Consider the following 23,538-nt stretch of genomic DNA (forward strand, 5'->3'; position numbering starts at 1 on the left):
TGTTTACAATGGTGTTTTTGACACAAGTTTGCATTTAGATACTTTTATTATAATGTCATATTTGCTTGTATTCTGCACAGTTCATATCGATATCACACATCGATATCAAATTGACATTGTAAAACAGAGTTAGTAAAATAAAAGACATTTTGTCAATATAGCACACCCCTACTTTGAAACAATATGTATTGTGAAAAGCGCTATAAAAATAAATTTAAATTTAATTGAATTAACCCTCTGGGCTTCTTCGTAAATGGGTTACACTTAGCTTCCTCCCGGTCAAAAACGGACGAAGCCTTAAAATTTTACTTTACTTCTTCCTAGGATAACCATTCAAATATATTTTTGTTCTATAATATTTTCTGATTATTATTTAGAATTTTTAGAATGTTTTATGATACTTTGCATTAATTATATAATTTTTATGAGGTATTTTTTCCATTAGAATTAATATACATATTTTTATTTATTTATTTATTTATTTTTAAATTCGTATTTCGTATTCGTAAAATCCTGTTTTTTCGTATTTCCCATTCATTTCCTATGTCGGTCATTTTTGACCGGGAGGAAGCTAAGTGTGACTTTTTTTTTTACAACCCTTTAACAAATCAGAATCATCTCCTTGATTTTTGTGTGTGTTCATATAGGTAATACAACAAAAGTCACCAAGTTTCAGCCCGATCCGATCAAGCAAAAAAATTAAACATTTCAAAACGTAACAGTTTTCGGTCATTTTTGACCGAAGAAGCCCAGAGGGTTAATGAGAAAGTGAGAAAATATATTGCTGTTTGTTCTCAAATTATGTTCTAAGGTGGAAATAAGCCACATGAAAATAAGCATATGCCAGCATGATGGTGATGATGAAGATGATGATGATGAAGAACAGTCTCTATTGATGGCAGGAACAGGCAGACGAGCTGGAAAACATGAGAGAAAAAGATAAATAAGAACAAATCTAATCATCAATCTTATTATGGTTCAATCACTGTTTATATGATCTAGCATCATAAAACTATAAAATAATTCAACAATTATTAAATATGTAAATAATTGGTAAAAAAAAAAAAAAAGATCTCTACTCACCAGGGACGGAAACTCTGAAAGCTTTTCTTGAGAACCATTTTGAAGTCCAATCCTCCTTCCTATTGATCAGTTTATAATCTCCAGCTTGTTCAGTTGTGATGTTTGTGATGGTCAGAGATCCAGTTTGATTGTTTAGCTTCAGTCTGTCTCTGAATCTCCCGAGATAATCATCATATACAGCGATTCTGTCGGCCCGTTTATTGATTTCAGCGATTAAAATGTTTTCATCCCCAAACATCCACCGAATCCATTCATAACCCTTTATTTCAGTGATATCAGAGTTTATAGTGAGTGATTCTCCCTCCATCACTGATATTTCAACTGGATCAACAAACAGAAACAGAGTTAGATTTCAAATGAACAATATCATAAAACAAAATGGTGTTTAGTTAAAGGGGTGGTAAAACACGATTTCACTTTTCTAACTTTAGTTAGTGTGTAAAGTTGCTGTTGGAGCATAAACATCTGCAAAGAAGTTCAAAGCAAAGGAAGATATTTGCTTTTAAAGAAAAGGACTGCGACAAACGGCTGGTAGGCTATGGACTACACCACATTTCTCCCAAGTTAGTTTTTAAATAACCATAACTTGCTCAATTTTCTACTGATTTTTAAATGGTTTGGTTTGTTATGAACATCAGAGATGTAGTTATGACACCACAGACTTATGAAAAATAAATTTATAAGGTTATAAGTATGATGTTTATAAGTTACCTCAGTTTATTAGCTTGAATTAAGGGGTTAATTAAGAGATAAAATGTGAATTAACCATTCATCTTTGTTTAGAGAGTAATCCGTATTTGTTCCTTTAACCCTTGTGCATCAATTAAAAAAAGTTACGCATAGGTAAAAAGAGGACAAAAATGTCCATGTCAAAAAACTGTCATAAAATGTGACGCTTTGGAGCACAGCCTTAAGTTTGGTATCATTTTAAAGAAGACCCTTTGCAGATTATTGCTGAAGTAAAAAAATAAGTTTATGAAAATTATTTATAAAAAATATTTTATATAAAATATATATTTTATAAATCAGTTTGAACTCAAAACTGCAATAAAATCAAAGCCATAAATCTAAATAGGTTGTGTTCCAAATTTGAGGACGATATCTCAAAAAATGAGCTTTCAGTAACAGTTTGTTTGGGCGTAGTAACATCATTTCCCCATTGGGTGCCAGCAAAACCCCACTGGAGCTCACAGTGATTGGATTTGAATTTGCAGTTTTTCTCTCTCAGTATTACAAACACACACAGGCGCAATAAAGCGATATTTGTTTTATAGGCCAAACTTTAAAAAAAATGACACCATCTGATAAAAAATAGTACAAAATAAAATTTTGAAGCCTTGCCATCAGAATGAAAGCCTCTTAACAAAGATTGCATAATTTTATAGTTAACTGAACCGGGGATTAAAAATGGCAGTTTTAATGGGTTTCAATGGGGACATTTTTGTCCAAAAGGCACTGATGGAGTATTTTTTGTACCTAATGCAAAAAATATTTTTTTAAGAAAATGACGGTGAAATAGTAAAATTCCAATAAAAATACACACCAGTGCCAAGTTTTTTGCAGTTGGCTTTAACACAGGCAAAGGGATCAAAAAACAAAACTGAAAAAGACAAAAATGTCCATAAATTAAGAGCGTGCACAGGATAAACAAGCTTGATAGATGTGTACATGTGGAAAACGTGGCTTTAACCATCAATTTTATTTCATTATTTTTATTTTAAAATAATTTTTTATAGGTATTTTATTAGTTCATTGGTTTATGTGAATTAAGTCCCACCCTCACCGGTGTTTGTGTTTATGTAACGTGACGCCGCCTTCACACTGGCAGTTGAAATCAGCTCCGATGCGGCTGCGAAACGACCGGAAGTCATTCATTTCCTATGGAGATTCGCAGACCGCATGCGAATGGGTCCGAAACGGGTCCGACCGAGTGCGGTGCGAAGAAAATCGTGTCCGTTGGTCATCCGGATGCGTTCAAAAATGTGAACTCTTGCGAAAAGCTATATACGGACGGTTCCTATCCGACAATTCCAGCGGAAGTTGACCGTTGCTATGGTACTGATAAACAAAATTATTAACTTTTAATAAAATAAATATTGATTTTATAACGATAAGTTGTGATGTCATTTTTATTTTCATGACTTTCTAACGTTTATAAGGGCAGTTAATACAATTAAATTGAAGGTAGACATTGAACTATTGACCACTATATCACATTTTTTAGCCGACCTGACATGTCAACGTCCTGAGCAACTTTCCTCACGCAGCATAACCCTAATCAGAGAGATCATACAGAACTGACAGAATCAAACTTTAATCTCTCCGCCATTTTTGTTCTACCCGCGTCCGACGCTTTTCACTGTGTAGTACGACGTCCGTTGGGAACGTATTGCGTATTACGGAGCTGATTTCAACTGCCAGTGTGAAGGCAGCGTGAGTGGTTGTTCGGGAGATGAGAGTTTTTGTTGACGAGCGCAGGATGAATATGAGAGACGCTTGGAGTAAGAGAGTGAGTTGACGATTTACAAGTTTTAAAAAAAATCTTTAACTGTAGATCGGGTGTGTAGCACGAACACAGGGAGTAATAATTTGGGTTTACTTTGAGATCTCCGCAAGTGTTTACGCTACGGCCTTCCAGTGTTGCGGTTCAGAGTCCCGCCCCTCCGCTTCCGGCTCACGGGACCTTATTTCGGAAAAAAATATGAATGGTAGTCAATGGCGAGAGACAACTTATCTTTTAATTCCGTCTGAACTGTGTGCTCAATTACACATATGATGTTTGTCAATTTAAAATATAATTCTGAAAGTCAAAAACGTTGCAGTTTGTCATACAACGGAAGAGTAACATTTAGTTTTATATGAAAATCGCTCTATGAACATCTCCTGGGAAGCGAAACGAGATCTGCTCGTGTGTGTGCAGTCTGGTACAAAACACCCAGGCATGACGGCGTAACGTTACGATTATAACGTAAGACACAATGACCGTTAGCCTCAGTAAAGTTAGCTTCATTCATTGAGAGAAAATGTGCGCCTGGGGTTTGTAGTCTTTGTAATTACGTATTTTCACTGTCTTACGGTTTTACATCAAACTGCGACTTTCTTTACTTTAAAATGTATAGCCTATCTTTTAAATTGACAAACATCATATAACTCAGAGCACAGTTCAAACGAGATCAAAATATTTGTTGTCGCTTGCCAGTCTACCATTCAATATTTTTCCGAAGTAGGCCTAATGCTGCGTTCAAGTCATCTCGTATAGATCGTAATTACGAGTTGAACCGACGCCACCACAATGTTGTAAATACCAGTGAGGAGCTCGGGATTTTCTTTAAGCTCCGATCTGTACGAGTTGGGGGCGTGTCAGTGAGAAACGTTCTTTCAACGTCTGTTGACGGTAAATTTTAATTGAATTTCAATGTTTACATTTCTGACATTGTAAGGCTTTTTCATTTATAAAGCAAGCTCTCTGCACAAAATATGATATCATTGTAATATACATAGAGTTTACATTGGCTTCATTAACTAATAAAAAACATAAAAAGAAAAACACACCTGACGCGCATTCTTTGTTCTTCGTTTTTTTATTAGCAGAGTTAACAAACCTTGCTGTATTTTCCTGTAATTAATTAAAAGTAGGTACACTGCCATTTTGCTCTGACGAAACTGACTTGAACGCACCTCACGTCGTAAACACGACTTCTCACCTCGTACAAACTGCAAAGGAGGACTTGAACGCAGCATAACGTCCCATGGTGGTCGACCGGAAGGGGAGGGACTTGAGGCTGTTTAATTGTCAACGCTTATCTGCGCGTATGACTCTAACGTTAAGTTTAAAGCATCCGTTTAGCAAAAAGAGTAAAGACTGTTAACGCAGTGGTTTTTCATTCACCACGAGGGAGACCTTGAGGACCAGATAGCACCCCAAATACCCGCGTTATTTGGGGTTCCTCTGGCGACGTGGGCGGTGCGTGTCGTCGGTTGACGAGGGCGAGCGAGAGCGAGGCCTGCTACAGGATTCCGGAATTGCTGTATTGGTACACGTGAAATTGAGGTATGATTTGTTTCGTGCAGTGAAGGGGCCATTTTTCAATTTCCCGGCCACCACAAACACGAGCTACGATTCAAGCTTGCAATGGGTGGTTTGTGTGAATGACTGGTGTGTGTTTGGGCCCACCGCATTAAATATTGGTTAACATAGGATTGCTCAGTGCACTGAAATATGTATGTGAATATTCAGGTTATATAATTTTACCATCTGTGGGAGTTATTGTATTCATTCATCCATTTGAGGTGATTTGTTCAATCTGACCTGGAGACTATTTTCAGTAGGTCTGGCAACTGAGATATTGTTTTTTCGGGGGTTATTTTGTGTCAGATTTAATGACAAGGTGATTGTGTGAATACTTTACATTTACTTTATCAGTAATTACTTGTTTGAGCTAGTTAACATACTATAACTCTTTACCAATTAAATCTTATGTTTTGTACTTTTACCATTGTTTTTTTTTTCTTTCTAAAGTGTTTGTTGACTTGAATAGTTAAGGTGCTTATTGATTTAATTATTCGTAACTTTCCAAAAAAAAAAAAAAGTTTACATTGTGACTCCAGAGGGGCCTAACTTCAACATCTGTATGCATTTAGTTCATGAATTTGTGGCGTGCCCTATTTACTTCACCAGACGATAGATAGGGGGCGTTACACAATAAATAATCATCCAGAATTATAGCCACGTTAATAACGTTTGACGAAACATATACGGGTGGGCAGGGGTTGGTGGCAATGTAAGTATCTGTATATTTTCCGTGGGCGAGGGCATTCGATTACCTCTCTCTTTTTTGACCGTACATGTGTTTGCATCGCTGCATTTAACCCCCCCTCCCCCCTCCCCATCACATTTTTGGTCGGTCATCCCTACTTCTTTGTATACATTTTTTTTTTCATTTACATCAGGCTCATATAAATTGTCTCTGGTAGCCCTAAGCTACCAGACATAGTCTTTCAAAACATGACCTGCGCGAAAGAGAAAAAAAAAATTAATGTGTCATTGTACCCGGCACTTTTTAAAATGCATTTCCGAATTCGTCTCTGTCCCCATCACATTTCAAACCAAACCATGACTAATCATGTCACTTATTTAAATGAATTAGCTGAATGTCAAACCAACCCAAAAGTGCTGTGTGTGTGAAAGGGGAGAGTGCAGGTGCATTTCTAATTTTCTCCATAATCAGTAATACGCGGATGATGAATGCTGGTGTCTTTTCCATTTTTCCTGTAGCTGATTTAACGACGGCATTGCTTGACTTGAAGTCTTTATCACTTAGGCCAACAATGTAGGCTCTATTACTTTGTATCTTACGTTATGGCCCCGTGGAAGCAGTTTTTGTAAAAGTAGGCTAACGATTGCGTCATAAAACGCGACTCTCTGTCGCCCAGTAGAGAAATTACCGTATAGACAGAAGTAGAAGCTCGCAGGCAATCAGGGGACGTGGAGACAGCCTCACGTCACATCTAGGTCGTCAACCTCATGGTCAGCGCAGTGCCCTATAGAAGTGCTTCTAATTGACTTCACTTTTCTGAGTTACGGCCAAGGTGGCGTACTAGAGAGAGAGCTGCCTCGTTTTATCACTAGCAAAATCTCAAAGTTTTATTTTTTAGACTTTTCCCAAACGTTTCTTTTATCATCTAAAGATGACAAGTAGAGAACGTAACTCTGAAGAGAAGACCGTGAGCAGTAACAGAAATGATCATGATTATATTGACGCGATGGAGGTTTCTGCTGAAACTAACAAACGTGTCTTGGAGGAGAATTGACCTGTTACTCCCAGCAAAGTTCACACTAGCCCCTTTTCCACCAAAGCATTATGAGAGCCGGTTCGGAGCCGGTGATTGCGCGCGAACCAGTTAGCCAAAGAACCGGTTCGCGGCTGGGAAAACTGGTTCCAAAGTGGCACCAACTCTTTGCTGGACTAGAACTGTTCTTTTAGCACGTCATGTTTACGGCGAGGGCTGGGGCGGGTTTAGATGTGCTCTAAACATATTTTCTGACCATCGCAAAGCCAGGAGAAACTGCAGAAACACGCAAGCGTTTTTATTTATTTATTTTTTTTATTTGAAATATAAGCAAAGAAGAAAACAGTCACGATATAGAACAAATAAATGGAAGGAAAAAAGACACAAGACACAGGGGTAGATAACTTATCAGAAAAGATTACATATCAAACGAAATCATATTTCAATTGTTTTTAAAGTTTTCTTGGAGTTAGAGATAATCCCAAAGCAATGTACTTGCAAGAGTTTCTAGCGACGGACACAGTGACGTAACGACGTCGTTCCCTGGGCGCTCGTCAGTGGAAAGACAAACAGGTTCTGAACGGGTTCGCAAGTTGAACCAACTCCGAACCAACTTTGAACCAGCACCAGTTCCGAACCAGTTCTTTTTTCGGTGGAAAAGGGGTAAAAATGAAGAAAGTGCGGCCTGATCAGGTGGACGATATCATAATGCGGATACTTGAGGCAATTCACTCCCTCGGCAGAAGATTTGACAAGCAAGATATCCAAAAAAAGGAAGAGAATTGTAATGCTATTTCTGAGTTTAAGGAAGAGATGAAACTTCACAAGCAGAAGGAAGCTATATCGGAGCTTTCTGATCTTGAAAAAGAAAATAAAGAGCTGAAGTAAAGGCCAAGCGTGGGAGACCTGGATCGCTACAAACGGCGTTGGAATTTACACAAAGTCTTGTTCGAGAAACAGAATGAGAACATCCGACGGGGAGTGATAATCCTGCTGGCCAAGACTTTACAAATCACTGAAAACATAGTTATGGATGTCATTTTGCATTTGTGTTAATCGATGCTCAAATTTTTTACACATTGCACCTTTCGAGCGGGCCTCGAACCCGGGTCTCCTGTACGTCTAGCATACATATACAATCTTTTTTAGATGCAAACTATGTTGTTATAAACGTTAAATACGTTAAAGTGCACAGAAACCGCACAAACTTCAGGTATCCATGTGGGATTTCCAAATGTCTTTGTAGGGTTTCAACAGGTATCTTCAAATTAAATTACGAAAGTGCACGACCTGTAAAGTATCTGGCAGATGAGAAGGAAATTGTTGGCGCCTGTTCAAAATGTGTTTTCTTTATCTCAGCTATTATCCAGAGCAAGAGCTTAAAATTGCACATTCCTTTCCATGTGTGTAAGTTAAACATATGTTTCATGTTAAGAATGACCCTTAGACTCTTGAGAGAGAGGGAGAGAGGAATTGCTACAATGTATATCTGATATGAGATCATGTAATTTATGATCTTACTGGTTAAATAACCAGTTGAGAAACTCCCTGTACAGTGTGAATAAGCCACCAAGTGTGTGCAATGATAATCAAATGAAAACAGAGCCACACAACTATTCAGGTTTGTGTACAGTGCGATCCCTATCAGTTATGCAATGTAATTTTTATAAACACTGCATATAAAAAACACACATCTGTATTAAAGAAAAAATGTTTGATAAACACGTATTTAGAATGGAATTAAATAAGTACGTTGGGTGTCTTATATCATTATATTTGTTTGCATAACTTAAAGGGTTGGTTCACCCAAAAATGAAAATTAAGTAATTAATTACTCACCCCCATGCTGTACCAACCCCGTAAGACCTTCGTTCGTCTTCGGAGCACAAATGAAGATATTTTTGATTAAATTTGAGAGCCGAATCACTACCACATATAGGCTGCCTAAGGGACTGGCTCTTGACGGCCCAGAAAGTCAATGAAGAAAATGTTTAAATATTCCATGTGACTACAGTGGCTCAACTATAAGTTTATCAAGCGACGAGAATACTTTTTGTGCGAAAAAACAAACAAAAATAACGACTTTATTCGACTATTCCTTTTCTTCCTTGTTGGCCTGAAACGAGACTTCAATACGATTTCCACGACGCATGCGCGAGAATAGTGATCTCCTTCAACTACAAAACTTCAAGCGCATAAGTCGTGAAATCTCTTGAAGTCTCTTTTCAGGCCAACAAGGAAGAAAAGGAATAGCCTAGTCGAATAAAGTCGTTATTTTTGTTCGTTTTTTCGCACAAAAAGTATTCTCATCGCTTGATGACATATAGTTGAGCCACTGTAGTCACATGGAATATTTAAACATTTTCTTCATTGACTTTCTGGGCCGTCAAGAGCCAGTACCTTAGGAGCCTATGTGGTAGTGATTCGGCTCTCAAATTTAATAAAAAATATCTTCATTTGTGCTCCGAAGACCTGTTAACATGGGTACGGAAAAAAATACGGACCGCATACGCACTGCAAACGGAGTATGTGTGAAACGGGCGTAAAACGGGCGGTATGGGGTTGGTACAGCATCTGGTGAGTAATTAATGACTTAATTTTCATTTTTGGGTGAACTAACCCTTTAAAATACACCCAGTTTATTAGCAACACTGTGCACGAGCGTGAATCCCGATCCATCTGGCAGCAGTTGAGCGCCTAGCGTTGTAGCGATGCTACAGCGTCATATTTAATTACATTAAATGACAAAAAAATAAAAAAATAAATAAATCTACACAACTTCATAATATTTATTAAAATTCGTACAAACGAAAACCTAAGTATAGTAACGAAAAAAGGTGGGGTTTGGTGATTGGGAGGAAAAGAAAAGAGGAAGTAGAGAAACGGAAGGAGAAAGGCCGGTTGGGAAGTTGGGATTAGCGTCTGAGAAAGTTGAAGGAAATCGAGGCCGTTGTTTCAGCGTGTCGTGAAGATTCCCTGTTGGATTTTCGTTCATGTGGGTGATCCGAATTCTTGCACTGCAAAGACGGGAAGGGACGCGCTTGTACGGAATAGACGGGGATATTCGCGAGCTGAAACCTGAACGTCGCCCGAAAGAAAACAAAGCCAAAGAGGATTCTGACAGTGACGTTGAAGACCTGTGAGTGTTGTTCTTTCACTTCGACGACCTGAGACACCTAGCCCTAGAGGTAAAGAAACATTTGCTTTCCCGTGCCTTCTCGGTGAGGCTTCTGGTCTCCATAAACTTACAATTACCAAACTCCCACACTTTCATCAGAAGAACAATTACTAACACTCCTTACCGACTTCCATTAACGGTGGTTGAACAAATTTCGTTTTCATTAGATGTTTATTATTTTTTTTTTAACTGTTTGGGATTACTTTTGTTGTAGTTTTGACTCATTGTGAACTTTCTAAGTCTGAGCGCAACCGCGCCGGTAAATCAGAGTAACGAACTGATTCATTATTTGTTTTTTGTTTTTTGTTGTTGCTTTTTGAGAATTTACTGCTGGACACTGTATGATTTAAATATTTTTTTGTGTTGGTGAAAATTGTACGAATGGACTTCATGATCTTGACTCTTGAGATGGATTTTCTGTGTTTCCCGTGATCGGAAAATAAATGTTTTGTCAGTTTATTTAAACTGTCTGGCGCCCAATATGAACATTTAAAAGTTTAATAAAACCACGTAACTACAGCGTTCACACAAAAACATTTGAACAGTAGCAGAGGGGAATGGAAAAACTCGTTTTTTGTGTACAGCCCTTAATGCCAAAGAATGCTTTAAGACATCTATTCAGTTTTTTCTCATGCATAAAATGAGTTATTTGAGTGTCAAATCCGTTTTGAGATGCTGGACCTCAACCAGTGTCATGTCACTCACTCCATGCGAGATCGACTTTTGCCTTATTATATGCCTATATTCATTTATTTTGAAGTCATACAACTATATTCAACAACATACAAAAATTAATATTTAGAGTCCTTTTATAGCCTAAAGGTAGAAGAATGTTAGTCCTCTAACCAGTCATTTATTACACGGAAGAAGAGAAACAACTGAAGCCTTAAAATATTTAAAACTCACCACCATCCAGATGCCAGAAACACAGACAGAAGAAAACAGTGCGAAACATCTTCAACACTTTCAGTCCACAAATATGAAAAGACAAACTCTTCCAAACGGCTTCAGGAATAAAATGACAGATGAGCTGATGTGAAGCTGCTCTGTGTCTATTCTTATGTCTACAGAGTGAGTAAAACCAGAGCTTATCTACGGAGAGCCTGGCCACTCCCATAGAGAGAAAGAGCTGCGCCCCAATATTATGAAGCTGCAGACTCGGAGCCTGCATCTACAGTCCCCCACCGAGAGTCCCGCATTCTCAGACCCCTCGTTTTTCGAACACAGCGCCTCCTGCTGTTCAAAAGATCGAATAACACCCGCACAACTACAGTGCACGATTATCCAAATGCAATTAAAAACAATAGGATGCAATATTACGGTCTCCAAATAAATTATCCAATATATATTTGCGTTCCCTGCTTAATGCATGTGCCAAAAAAACTAATTGTTACTGATGGAAGGGATACAATTACAGGTTGAAATATCTTCAGAAAAATAGTAGGCTATATTATATTGCTACAATGTTTTTTTTTTTAATATTTTTTTAATTCAAATTCCATTTTTTCTTTGAGTTCAACCTATAATGGTCTAATTAACATTACCATGCTAACATTACAATATCTATTTTTTGATATTTTCAATGCGAAGCAAAACAAATCAGAATAGACAAAACACCAATAATAAACAATTCTGTACTTTATTTAATGATCACCTAAACATCATCTTGCTGTAAAGAAAAAAGGAAGAAAAAAAATGTGTTCTTGACTTTACTTTTCGTCTTCAATTGCATTAAAAAAACTAATTTATAAGTCACTTTGCATCATAAAATGATATGTTGCTGGATTCGGCAGGGGCAACTCCATCGCTGTATGGTGTGGAATAGCCTAGGACCGATAGCACATGTCTTATGATGTTTAAAAAAGAAAAAGATGTTTGCAAATGTTTCCTTCATGTTGCACTGCTCTGTTGAAGTGTCCCTTGAGATGTTTATGAACTTTGGACAACTTTGTGGGTTTGAAATATATGGGGGCACAAAATGGGCAGTGAAAATAACTGCAGCATTAATGACATTTCTACAAAAAGTCCAAGGTTAAAGGCTAACGTAAACGTAAATCCCCATTATCTCTAGTCTTGGCTACTGTATATACACCTCCAGGGCCCTATGCTGATCTCCTAAAAGAGTTTGCGGACTTTCTCTCAGATCTATCGATATCTAAGTCCACTAAAGGAGGGAGGCCGTTTATTTAGCTCCTAAACTCTGGAATAGCCTTCCTGATGGGCTCGCTGTCCCAGTTTAAAACTAGATTAAAGACGCATCTCTTTATTTAAGCGTTCACATAATGCTTACCTTTTATACCACTGTTGAATCAGATCAAATGCATTAATATAATCAACAGCAGCTATGCTAATTATTTCCCATCTGCTTTTATCTCGGGAAGCTAGTCGAGGTAACTAGCGTTCGTCAGTTCCAGTTTGTATCCAGCCTCTCACGAAGACTTCAGATGCTCCAAAACCTGTGAAGAGACGACTAAACGCCGGCGATATGTTATGCCCTTAATACATGATTAACTGTATTTTTTCAAGCCTATGTAGGAAATGCACATTTCTAAAATGCACTTCCTGTAAAGCTGCTTTGAAATAGGATTGTGCGATGTAGGTATACCGACTTTGCGATATCATAATTGTTGTTTAAACGATTTGCGAAATCATATTATTGAAAATGTCACTCATTTTCAGAAATTAATCAAAACGCTGCATCAGTTGTCCACAGATTGACCGCGCGCAAGGGTGCAAACGTGACACGTGCATTCTGGGGTGCGTTTCCCGAAAGCATCGTTAGCCAACTATGGTCGCAAGTTCCGTCGTTATCAGCATAGTCCAACGAGTCGGTGTTTCCCGAAACCATCGTTCCAACGAACATTCGGAAACAGCATCGCAAAGTTGTGTGGTTTGAACGACAGCTCTCGACCTGTGGTTATAGGCATCGTTTCTATATTTTATTGACATTTGGAAGTAATAAATCCCTATCTTGAGCAAAATAAGCAAGCTGACATTCAGTTCAACCGGTGCCTTTTATTCAGCATACATACAAATGTAATTTACGTCTTTTAGTTTTTCAAAAGATTTGAAGTAACGTGCTTGAAGAGTGCGCATGTGCGAACGTGCTCTACAATGTTAGAACGAGCCAAATATTGAGTCTGGTGATAAAGCAAAACAACTGAGAACAATTAGAAATAGTCCTCAGATGACATGTCTGTAATTTTATAAAACAAATCTAGCGTTAATTGGATCTCAAACAGTTTCATTAAAAGTACTTATTACTCCACCATGTGCGAACCCAGACAGCAAACTGACATTGAATCAACGTGGAAACGACGTCTCTCATGACATTGAAACAACGTTGATTTTGCTCATCGAATTAACGTTGAACCAACGTCAGACGCGGCATTCTTCAAAGCTAAATGAAAATCGAAAATTGGTTTGCTTTCATAACGTTTTTCAACGCGTTGATTTCAAGTTGATTTTCCGTTAGTTTTGAAAGAATGACGCGTCTGACGTTGGTTCAACGTTAATTCGATGAGCAAAACAATGTCATATCAACGTTGTTTCGATGTCATGTTTCTACGTTGATTCAATGTCAGTTTGCTATCTGGGAAACCAACGTGGTTGAACGATACTTTGCGACAGTGGGTTTCGGGAAACAGTCGTGACTAGCTAGTTGATTTTAACAACGATGCATCGTACTATGGTAGTGAAACAATGAACTACGTCGTTGTACGGGAAACGCACCCCAGAGCGTCGGTGTCTGACAGAAATTAAAATGAGCAAAGAAACGGTGAGAGAAGAAGATATTCAAACACCAGCCAACTCACAATCCACGCTAGATTTAAATACGTGGGTCGTCATCACTAGCATGGAGGTGGTTTGGTTTTGAAAGGTCGGAGATGTTAGTCAAAAGACGCTGATGATGTGTCGAGCAGCTTGACGACCATCAATCTCTTCATCTTCGAACTACCCACCGCACATAATATGAGGATTATGAAAAGCTTCGCGAGTCAGCCGAACACAACGGGGTAAGATAAAAATAAAAACAAAAACACACGCAACAAACTTTGGCCGATTTACCTAGAAAGTTCCTTAGGACCGAAAAAGTGACAGATCAAACGCTGTCACCAATTAGCCTGCCAGAGACATGGTGCCAATGCAAGCGGTTGAGAGAGAGATTTTGGCTTTTAAAGACGTTACATTTTTTGCCTGTTAGTCTTTAAATCGTAGACTTTGTCTACAGTAATCATCTGTTTATACAGCTTTTTTAGAGAGTGCAATATTGGACAAATCTGAAGGGTTTCTAATTTTACAGTGTAATATTGGACAGAACTTGAAGTTAGTAATTTATGGACTAGTTTTTTTTGTATTTTTGACTATAGAACATTTTACAGAAGGGAATAATTTGTTTACAATGTTTTTCTAGTGCTGTTATTGACAGAAGTTTGCATTTAGATACTTTTATTATAATGTCATAGTTGCTTGTATATTCTGCACAGTTCACCCTTACAGCATTTGTGTTATTTCTACATGAATGCTTCAGTTTTAAATAATGCTCTAAAATTATTAATTTATCAACATCAAATTGACATTGTAAAACGGAGTTAGTAAAATAAAAGACATTTACAAACACATTTTTGAATAATTAAAATTTTTGTCTGATTATCGTTCTCGGCAAAATCCCCAAAAATATCGATATATAATTGTTTTGTCAATGTCGCACACCCCTACTTTGAAACGATATGTATTGTGGAAAGCGCTATACCAATAAATTTGAATTGAATTAATGAGTAAGTGAGAAAATATATTTCTGTCTGCCTTCTCTCACCTTTGTAATATCACACACTTGCGTCCATTTCTGAAAATCAGCGATGCCGAAACCTTGGTTCATGCTTTCATCACACCACGTCTTGATTACTGCAATTCTCTTTTCTATGGCTTGCCCGACTCTATAAATAAACTCCAATATATTCAGAACTCTGCAGCTAGGGTCCTTACAAAGAAATCTTCCCACATTACTTTGATTTTACGCAAACTTATTTGGCTACCGGTACGTTTTCGCTTTATATTTCCTATTCTAAGCACTCACCCCCCTATATTACTGATCTCATACTCCCTAGTTCGCACACTTAGATCATTTGAGACCGGTCTTTTAACAATTTCACTTTAACTTTTAACTGCCCCAACTCTCTGTAATTCTATTCCCCAACACATCCGCGACTTCTCATCATTACACGATTTTAAAACTCACCTTAAAAGTGATCTTTTCACTACTTGTTTACCTTGATTTCTATGTTTATGTAGCCTACCACTATTTAATTTTGTTTGTTTGTCATGTTTCTGTCTCAATTTATTTTTTATTGTAACATGTTTCTATGTCTTATTTATTCGTACTTAACTGTAAAGCGACCTTGAGAACTCTGAAAGGCGCTATATAAAATAAACGTATTATTATAATTATCAGTCTCTATTGATGGCAGGAACAGGCAGACGAGCTGGAAAACATGAGAGAAAAAGAAAAAATAAGAACAAATCTAATCAACAATCTTATTTCGGTTCAATCAGTGTGTTCAGTGTTTATCTAGCATCTCAAACTATAAAATAATTCAACAATTAATAAATATGTAAATAACTGGTAAAAAACAAAACAAAAAAACAAGAATATTTCAAGGACAGGAGGTGATCTCTACTCACCAGAGGCGGAAACTCTGAAAGCTTTTGCTGAGAAACTTTGCAAATTCCAATACTCATTCCGAATGATCCGTAGTTTATAATCTCCAGCTTGTTCAGTTGTGATGTTTGTGATGGTCAGAGATCCAGTTTGATTGTTCAGCTTCAGTTTGTCTCTGAATCTCCCGAGATAATCATCATATACAGTGATTCTGCCAGCATCAATTTCAGCGATTAAAATGTTTTCATCTCCAAACATCCACCGAATCCATTCATAACCCTTTATTTCAGTGAGATCAGAGTTTATAGTGAGTGATTCTCCCTCCATCACTGATATTTCAACTGGATCAACAAACAGAAACAGAGTTATATTTCAAATGAACAATATCATAAAAAAAACAGAAGAGAAACAAAATCGTATTTAGTTAAAGAGGTGGTAAAACACGATTTCACTTTTCTAACTTTAAGCGCATAAATTTCTGATTTACAACGGTCAGTTCAAAGCAAAGGAAGATATTTGCTTTTAAAGAAAAGGACTACAACAAACGGCTGGTATGGACTACACAACATTCCTCCAGGTTAGTGACATCAGCAAACCTAAAATGTAAACCCGCCTCGGGAACACAGTCCATGTTGAGAAGAGGAAAAGTTGTTGTATAACTGTGCGTTCGCACGAGACGCGAATAGCACGTCAAATTCGTGTCTACCGTGTCGTGTTTGACGCTACTTTGTGTTAATTCGCGCTTGAACAGTGAAACTGACGCGCGTTTAAACAAAAATGTTTGATATAGCCATATGACTAAGGCTAGATGTCTCGTCCGCGCTGCTGGCCAATGGTGGTCGACGGCCGCACTGGCGGCCATCTTGTCACAGTCAGTTTCCTCACACGTAACATTGTGTTTTAATGGTGCATGTACTTTTTAAATAACCATAATTTGCTCAATTTTCTGCCGATTTTCAAACGGTTTGGTTTGTTTTAAACGTCAGAGATGTAGTTATGACACTGCAGACTTATGAAAAATGAGTTTAGCCTATCAATAAATAATCACCCAGAATTACAGCCACGTTAATGATGTTTGTAACAAACCAAACACTCTAGGGACATCAGAGATTTATTTTACATCTTCTGAAAAGGGTATTTTACCACCCCTTTAATATTATTTCGTTTGATTACAACATAAAATGGTAAAACGTCTCGGTTACCTATGTAACCCTCGTTCTCTGAGTACAGGGAACGGAGACGTGTCGTCGAGGACTTCCCTAACGAATTGGGATCACGCTTGCCAGCCAACTGCCTTCGAGAGAATTAAAAACGAGCCAGTAAATTCGCATTGTGCGAGCCACCTATTAGCGCGGATATAAAAAGCGGAAGTAAACAATGCAAATTTATTGGCTCGTTTTTAATTCTCTCGAAGGCAATTGATCCCAGTTCATCAGGGAACTCCCCGACGACACGTTGGAGTTCCCAGGACGAAATGGAACAAATATTTAACCTACCAAAGACAGAGAGAAGGACTTTACTGGCCGAACTACACTTAGTTGTATTTTGTCCTGCATATCGTCTATATTCTCCAGCATGTTTAGTTGTGATGTTTCTGATGGTCAGGGATTCAGTGTGTTTGTTCAGCTTCAGTCTTTTTCTGAATCTCCCGTCAAGAACATCATCATATACAGCGATTCTGTCGGCCCGTTTATTGATTTCAGCGATTAAAATTTCAGTCTTATGATCATCTCCAAACTTCCACTCGATCACATTATTATCCCCTGTTTCAGTGAGATCAAAGTTTAGAGTGAGTGAATCTCCCTTCATCGCTGACCTCAGAGTCACTGATGCTGAGAAACACACAGACGAAACACAAACAGGGTTTGTCAGATTAATAATGTGAAATCGCTTATAATAATGTTTTACTAAATGTCAGTTTGAAATAAACAACATCAAAAAACAAAAAGAATCAAAATGGTGAACGGATTAATTTAAATGTTGTCATTAAAAACAGGTGAAACAAATGTGTTCAGCCTCACCATAGGAATCAATATAGATCGTTCTCTTCTTCACACCGTTGATCTGTAGAGAATAACGTCCAATCTCTGCAGTGATGTTTATGACGGTCAGAGATCCAGTGTGTTTGTTCAGCTTCAGTCTGTCTCTGAATCTCCCATCAAGAACATCATCATATACAGCGATTCTGTCGGCCCGTTTATTGATTTCAGCGATTAAAGTTTCAGTCTCATTATCTTCTCCAAACCTCCACTGAATCACATCATCATCCTTTATTTCAGTGAGATCAGAGTTTAGAGTGAGTGAATCTCCCTCCATCATAACCTTATCTTCACCAAACACACCTGAAGAACAGAGTTTTTCACAGCTTTGAAATCACTCGATGTTGGTTCGATGAAGCTTCACTGAAATACGTTAAATCATTTAAATGTGATGTTAATAATATTCTGCAGCAACACAAAGACAAAAGACGATGAATCAAAAAAGAAATAGATTTAATACGGCACAAAAACTAAATAAAAAGACACTTTTAATTTAATGTTGTAACAAGTACTGAATTTACTGTCATCTTTATTCGATTCCACTGGTTGCATAAGCTTCCTCTGGATTACAAAATAAACTTTATTTTTAATGACGTTCCAGCTGACGAGGGTAAAACATGGTCTTCATTTCACTTAGGATTGTTTTTGTCAACAAGAGTGGATTTGCAGACGTTTAAGAGTAAAGAACGGTGCTGTGCCGTCTATATTGGATCTGACAGGAATGGTGCAACACATGGACTCTGGGTCGAACATGTGGGCGAATCATTCCGCCATGTTACAACATTGGACGTTTTCAGAACAAGTGCATCGACGGGTGAGTCGAAACTCATTATAATGCACAAAACTGTTATCCACTCACAGCAGAGGGCGTTTACTCCCAAGTCTTCAGTAAGAGCATTTTTGAGCTAAGCTCAATACTAGGGTAGAAAATAGCCTATTACTTATTCATGTTGATGTTTTTGAATGCAAAAATTAAAGCGATAGTTCACTTTTGAAATTAATTTTTGCATCCAAGATGTAAATGTCTTTGTTTCCACAGTAGTTTCAATTTTGCCATTTTTCAGTCAAACCGTTGTTGTCTATCGGTCATACACTGGAGGCTAAGGGGGTCCACCAAAGAGCAGCACAGAGAAGTCCAAATGAAACATGATTTAGTGACTCGTACATGTAAGTACACATTGATGGCCTAAGACACGAAACGAGCGGTTTGTGTGAGAATAACCAACAGTATTTATATATCGTTTTACCTCTTGTAATCATAGCCACGACAAAATGATCTGACGGCACGGGCGCTTCGGTCCGGAAGTGATCGCTTGCGCGCCGACGTCACTCTTTGTTTATACAGAGATTTCGGAAGTTTTACCTTTCACTAAACATATTTAGATATACGGGAAACCGCAATGGAAGACGATTTCGGTATATCTAAATATGTTTAGTAAAAGGCAAAACTTCCGAAATCTCCGTGTAAATGTTGAGTGACGTCACACGCAAGCGATCACTTCCGGCGTAACATTGAACTGATTCAGTTCGGTTCAGTTGGACATCAACTGATTCAAATCACTGTGATTACACGAGGTAAAAACGATATAAATACTGTTGGTTATTCTCACACAAACCGCTCGTTTCGTGTCTTAGGCCGTCAATGTGTACTTACATGTACGAGTCATTAAATCATGTTTAATTTGGACTTCTCTGTGCTGCTCTTTGGTGGACCCCCTTAGCCTCCAGTGTATGACTGATGGACAACAACGGTTTGACTGAAAAATGTCAAAATTGAAAATACTGTGGAAACAAAGACACCTACATCTTGGATGCCCTTGAGCAACACATTCTCATCCCAAAAAGTCATATAACTGACGTCTTGGGACGTATTTTGACCATACGTCAATATCCGCCTTTTTAGGGCCCCCTTAAACGTCGGTAGATGGTGATCCCGGGCCGTCATACAACTGACGCTTTACCTTTAACGTCAGTTAGGTGACGGGTTAGGTTTAGGTCTGGGGTAGAGTTAGGATCCCATAACCTCATCTACCGACGTTTAAGGGGGCCCTAAAAAGGCGGATATTGATGTATGGTCAAAAGACGTCCCAAAACGTCAGTTATATAACTTTTTGGGATGAGACTGCGTTGCCTTGAGGTAAGATAAAACGCATCAAATATTAATTTCAAAGTGAACTATCCCCTTAAGCGGACGTCATAAGTTGACCCCAGACAACAATATAATAAAATTTAAAAAGCCAGTCTTTAAATGTACCCAACTAAGCAAACCAAAAGCCAAGGCAACAGTGGCAAGGACCCAAAACTCCAGCAGGGACAGAATGAAGAAAGCTTGGGAAAGGCTCAGTTGACAAAGGAACAGTGTGTGATTCGGGCAGCATTGGATCGGAACATTGAGAGTATTTGTGTATTTGCATCTGTTTGGAAGTCGAATCACGCCCGTATGGAGACGAGTTGTTGAGGATCGTGTCGATGAGGTCGGCACTTATTTGTCTTTTAAAAAATATTACCGTATCATCAGAAAATTGACTTAATTCGATGTTCATAATCAGAAATGGTACTTCCTTATAATTGAGGATGGTTGACCACTAAATAAGCTAACATTTGAGTAGCCTACATAAAATAAACAGTTTTAGGGACATTGGACAGCCTTGTCTAATATCACGCAAAATGTTAATTCTAGGAGTCATGCCTGTGTTAAGGGATATATAACTATTAATGTTGTTATAAAAACCTTGCAAAACCCTTCCTCAAAACCCATTCTAAGCATCGTAAATAAAAATTCATGCTCCACATTATCGAATGCTTAAAAAAAATATCTAAAAACAAAATGAGGCTTTCTGATTATATCCGTGATTGATAGTCTAATATGGTTTTGAATATATCTTGGTGAATGCTGATTGATATTTCTCTACAAGATTGCCAAGTACCAATTTAAGACGATTAGCATAAATCAAGGCAAGTCATTTATAATCTGTACAGAACAGAGTTATTGGTCTCCAATTATCTAAAATACTGTTTATACTCTTTTAGGTTTAGGTAACAAGGTTGTTAAAGCAGTTTTCATAGTAGGAGATAAACTTCCTTTCTGAATGCGTTAATAGTTTCTGAATATATTTCCAAAAATGTTTTAAAAAATCAATAGCTGATTTACAATTACTCATTGTTTTGTTTTAAAGCTATATTCATTTCCAAGGTCAACTCACCATCAATTAAAACTTTGTCTTCCTCTTTCAGTTTATGTGATTTCTTATTTTCCCAAATAATAAATTAATTATTTAAAAAAATAATAATTATTAAATTAATCTTAAACTTGCTAATCTTTTTATTTGTTTGTTTGTTTCCAAAGGACAAAAAAATATGAGGAACTTTTTTCTCCCTCCTCAATCCATCGTGCTCTCGATCGATTATAAACTCCTTTTGCTTTTTCAGAATATAACTCCTCTAGTTGAGATTGCGGTGACTGTAATTTTGCTGAATTATCTGGTGATTCTTATATTAACTACTAAATAGTTTATTTCTCCAATCAATCCCTTTTGTTTAGGTTTTCTCCTCACTGATAAAAAAATGTACCTGTATCAATTGCTGATTTGTTTAACCTTAAATTTGAACCATTTCCATTTATTTAAAACATCTAACTTATCAATCTCCTCAATAAGAGCCAACACTTTTTGGTAAAATCTATCGTTCTTTAACAATTCATTATTAAACTTCCAAATATGGTTATCATGATCTAAATGCATGAGACTGGATGACCAATGGTTAATTTTAATACAACTCAAACACTCAGAATCTTGCTTTTTACCAAATAAAAATGTGGTCGTTATACATTTAAAAAACAAACAAACAAACAGATGTTACTGTTTTTGTTAATGAACATAAATTTAAAGAGAAGTTTAAAAACACAATTTATACAACTTTCACTTAGGAGCAAAAATCTGCCTTTAAACTTGAAAGAAAAACAGATTTGACATACAGTATATCGTGATAATTATCGATATCGACTGATATAAAAACAATTATTGTGATAATTTTTTTGGCCATATCGTCCAGCCCTACCCTAAACTGTCCTGTAACAGTGAATGTTAATCCTCTCTGACTATTCTTAACCAGTCATTTATTACATGGAACCAGAAGACAAACAACTGAAGCCTTAAAAACATATTTAAACATGTTTAACTTAAAAACACACTGTAAAAAATGATTTTTTTGGTGAAGTAAATACTAGTGAAAAAACCCAATGTAATTTACTTGAAAAAGTTAGTTCAGGCAAGAATTTAAAAAACTAAGTAAATTCCCTATCAGTACTTAATTCAAGCGAGTATAAATGAAAGTGTAAATATCAACTCAATAAAATTATTTCTGATACTGGGGTTCCCATCATGCACTGGACCTTGAATAATCAACGAAGCTCATTTTTCACTAGTTTCTAGCTGTATTTACACTGTTTTATCATTGATTTTTTTTGTTGTCAGTATTAGTAAATTGCCATTTTGTGACATTTCGAGTACATTTTTTGCTCAAAATGACAAAAACGACCCATCAAATGTTACCGCCATTGTGTATTGTCTACCAAGTATTGAGGTGTTTGCATTCACATGAGGCTTAATGTCTGACATGATGTATATATATAAATTACTTTGATCTAAGTAAAGCACATACTATAAATGACTAATAATTCAAGATTATTGTTTTAGTGAAATGTAATACAAAGGCAAAGGAAATTGATATTAATCAACCTTTTACAAGTCGAGTTAAAATTACTATTTTTTGTAAAGTTTACTTAATTCCATATTCCAAGTAAATTTAACTTAAAGATTTCTCATTTAAGCTACTGATAAATATGTTTAGGTTTTTACTTGGCAAATCTTTGTTAATTTACTAGCATTTTCTGAGGGAGATAGTTTAGCAAGGTTTTTTCAAGTAAATCCTACGCCAAATTTTTTACAGTGCACATTTAACCATATTTAACTTAAAAACATATTTAACCAACAACTCACCATCCAGACGGCAGAAACACAGACAGAAGAAAACAATCCGAAACATCTTCAGTCCACAAATATGAAAAAACAAACTCTTCAAAACGGCTTCAGGAATAAAATGACAGATGAGCTGATGTGAAGCTGCTCTGTGTCTATTCTCGTTTACTGAGTGAGAAAACCAGAGTTGTCTACGGAGAGCCTGGCCACTCCCACTCCCATAGAGAGAAAGAGCTGCGACCCGCTCTGGTGTCACATGGTTCATGTGAGCCCCAATTGCATTATTGATAATAAAACACGCATCCAAGTACTTTTTCAGCTATTATTGCATTTTGTTAATGTCAGTTTTGCATTTGGAGAGGCAGGGTGACAACGGCTAGATGAGTTTTAGGCTATATTTTTGGAGGGAAAAGCTTAGTGTTCATGTTCACATGGGTAGTAGCACTGCTTTAGCGGCTCTAACTTAAAGGGATACTCCACTCTTTTTGGAAATAGTCTCATTTTAGTTACCACAGAGTTAAACAGTTGAGTTTTACCGTTTTCGAATCCATTCAGACGATTTTCTGATATTTAGAAGAATATCAGTAAACACACATTGACTTGCATAGTAGGAAAAAAAATATACTATGGAAGTCGATGAGACCAGAAACTGTCTGTTTACTGATATTCTTCTAAATATCAAAAAAATCAGCTGAATACATTCGAAAACGGTAAAACCCAACTGTTTAAGTCTGGGAGAGTGATAAAATGAGCCTATTTCCAAAAAAAGTGGAGTATCCCTTTAAAGACTTCACCCTGGTTCTAAGCCTAAAC

General features: G+C 37.1%; 1 protein-coding gene across 1 annotated transcript; it reads right to left on the reverse strand.

Moving 5' to 3' along the window:
- Positions 1-508: 508 nt before the first annotated feature.
- LOC120478191 (uncharacterized) lies at positions 509-22,921 on the reverse strand. Its single transcript, XM_089133496.1, has 5 exons — positions 22,747-22,921; positions 17,732-18,052; positions 17,207-17,542; positions 1,084-1,404; positions 509-917 (listed from the first exon to the last, which is right to left on the reverse strand). Exons 1-5 carry the CDS (start codon positions 22,790-22,792, stop codon positions 730-732), a joined length of 1,212 nt encoding a protein of 403 aa, XP_088989622.1. The 5' UTR covers positions 22,793-22,921; the 3' UTR covers positions 509-729.
- Between the last annotated feature and the right edge of the window lie 617 nt (positions 22,922-23,538).

Source organism: Pimephales promelas, chromosome 7 (assembly GCF_988280905.1).
Source record: "Pimephales promelas chromosome 7, fPimPro1.hap1.1, whole genome shotgun sequence".
Classification (NCBI taxonomy): Eukaryota; Metazoa; Chordata; class Actinopteri; order Cypriniformes; family Leuciscidae; genus Pimephales; species Pimephales promelas.

Excerpts from the sequence above, each read along its gene's own strand:
- LOC120478191 (XM_089133496.1), bottom strand. The coding sequence starts at position 22,792 with ATGTTTCGGATTGTTTTCTTCTGTCTGTGTTTCTGCCGTCTGGATG. Across the intron at positions 17,543-17,731 it reads GATCTATATTGATTCCTATG|CATCAGTGACTCTGAGGTCA; the intron begins GTGAGGCTGAAC and ends TGTGTTTCTCAG. Across the intron at positions 1,405-17,206 it reads AGTCCTTCTCTCTGTCTTTG|TTGAAATATCAGTGATGGAG; the intron begins GTAGGTTAAATA and ends TTGTTGATCCAG.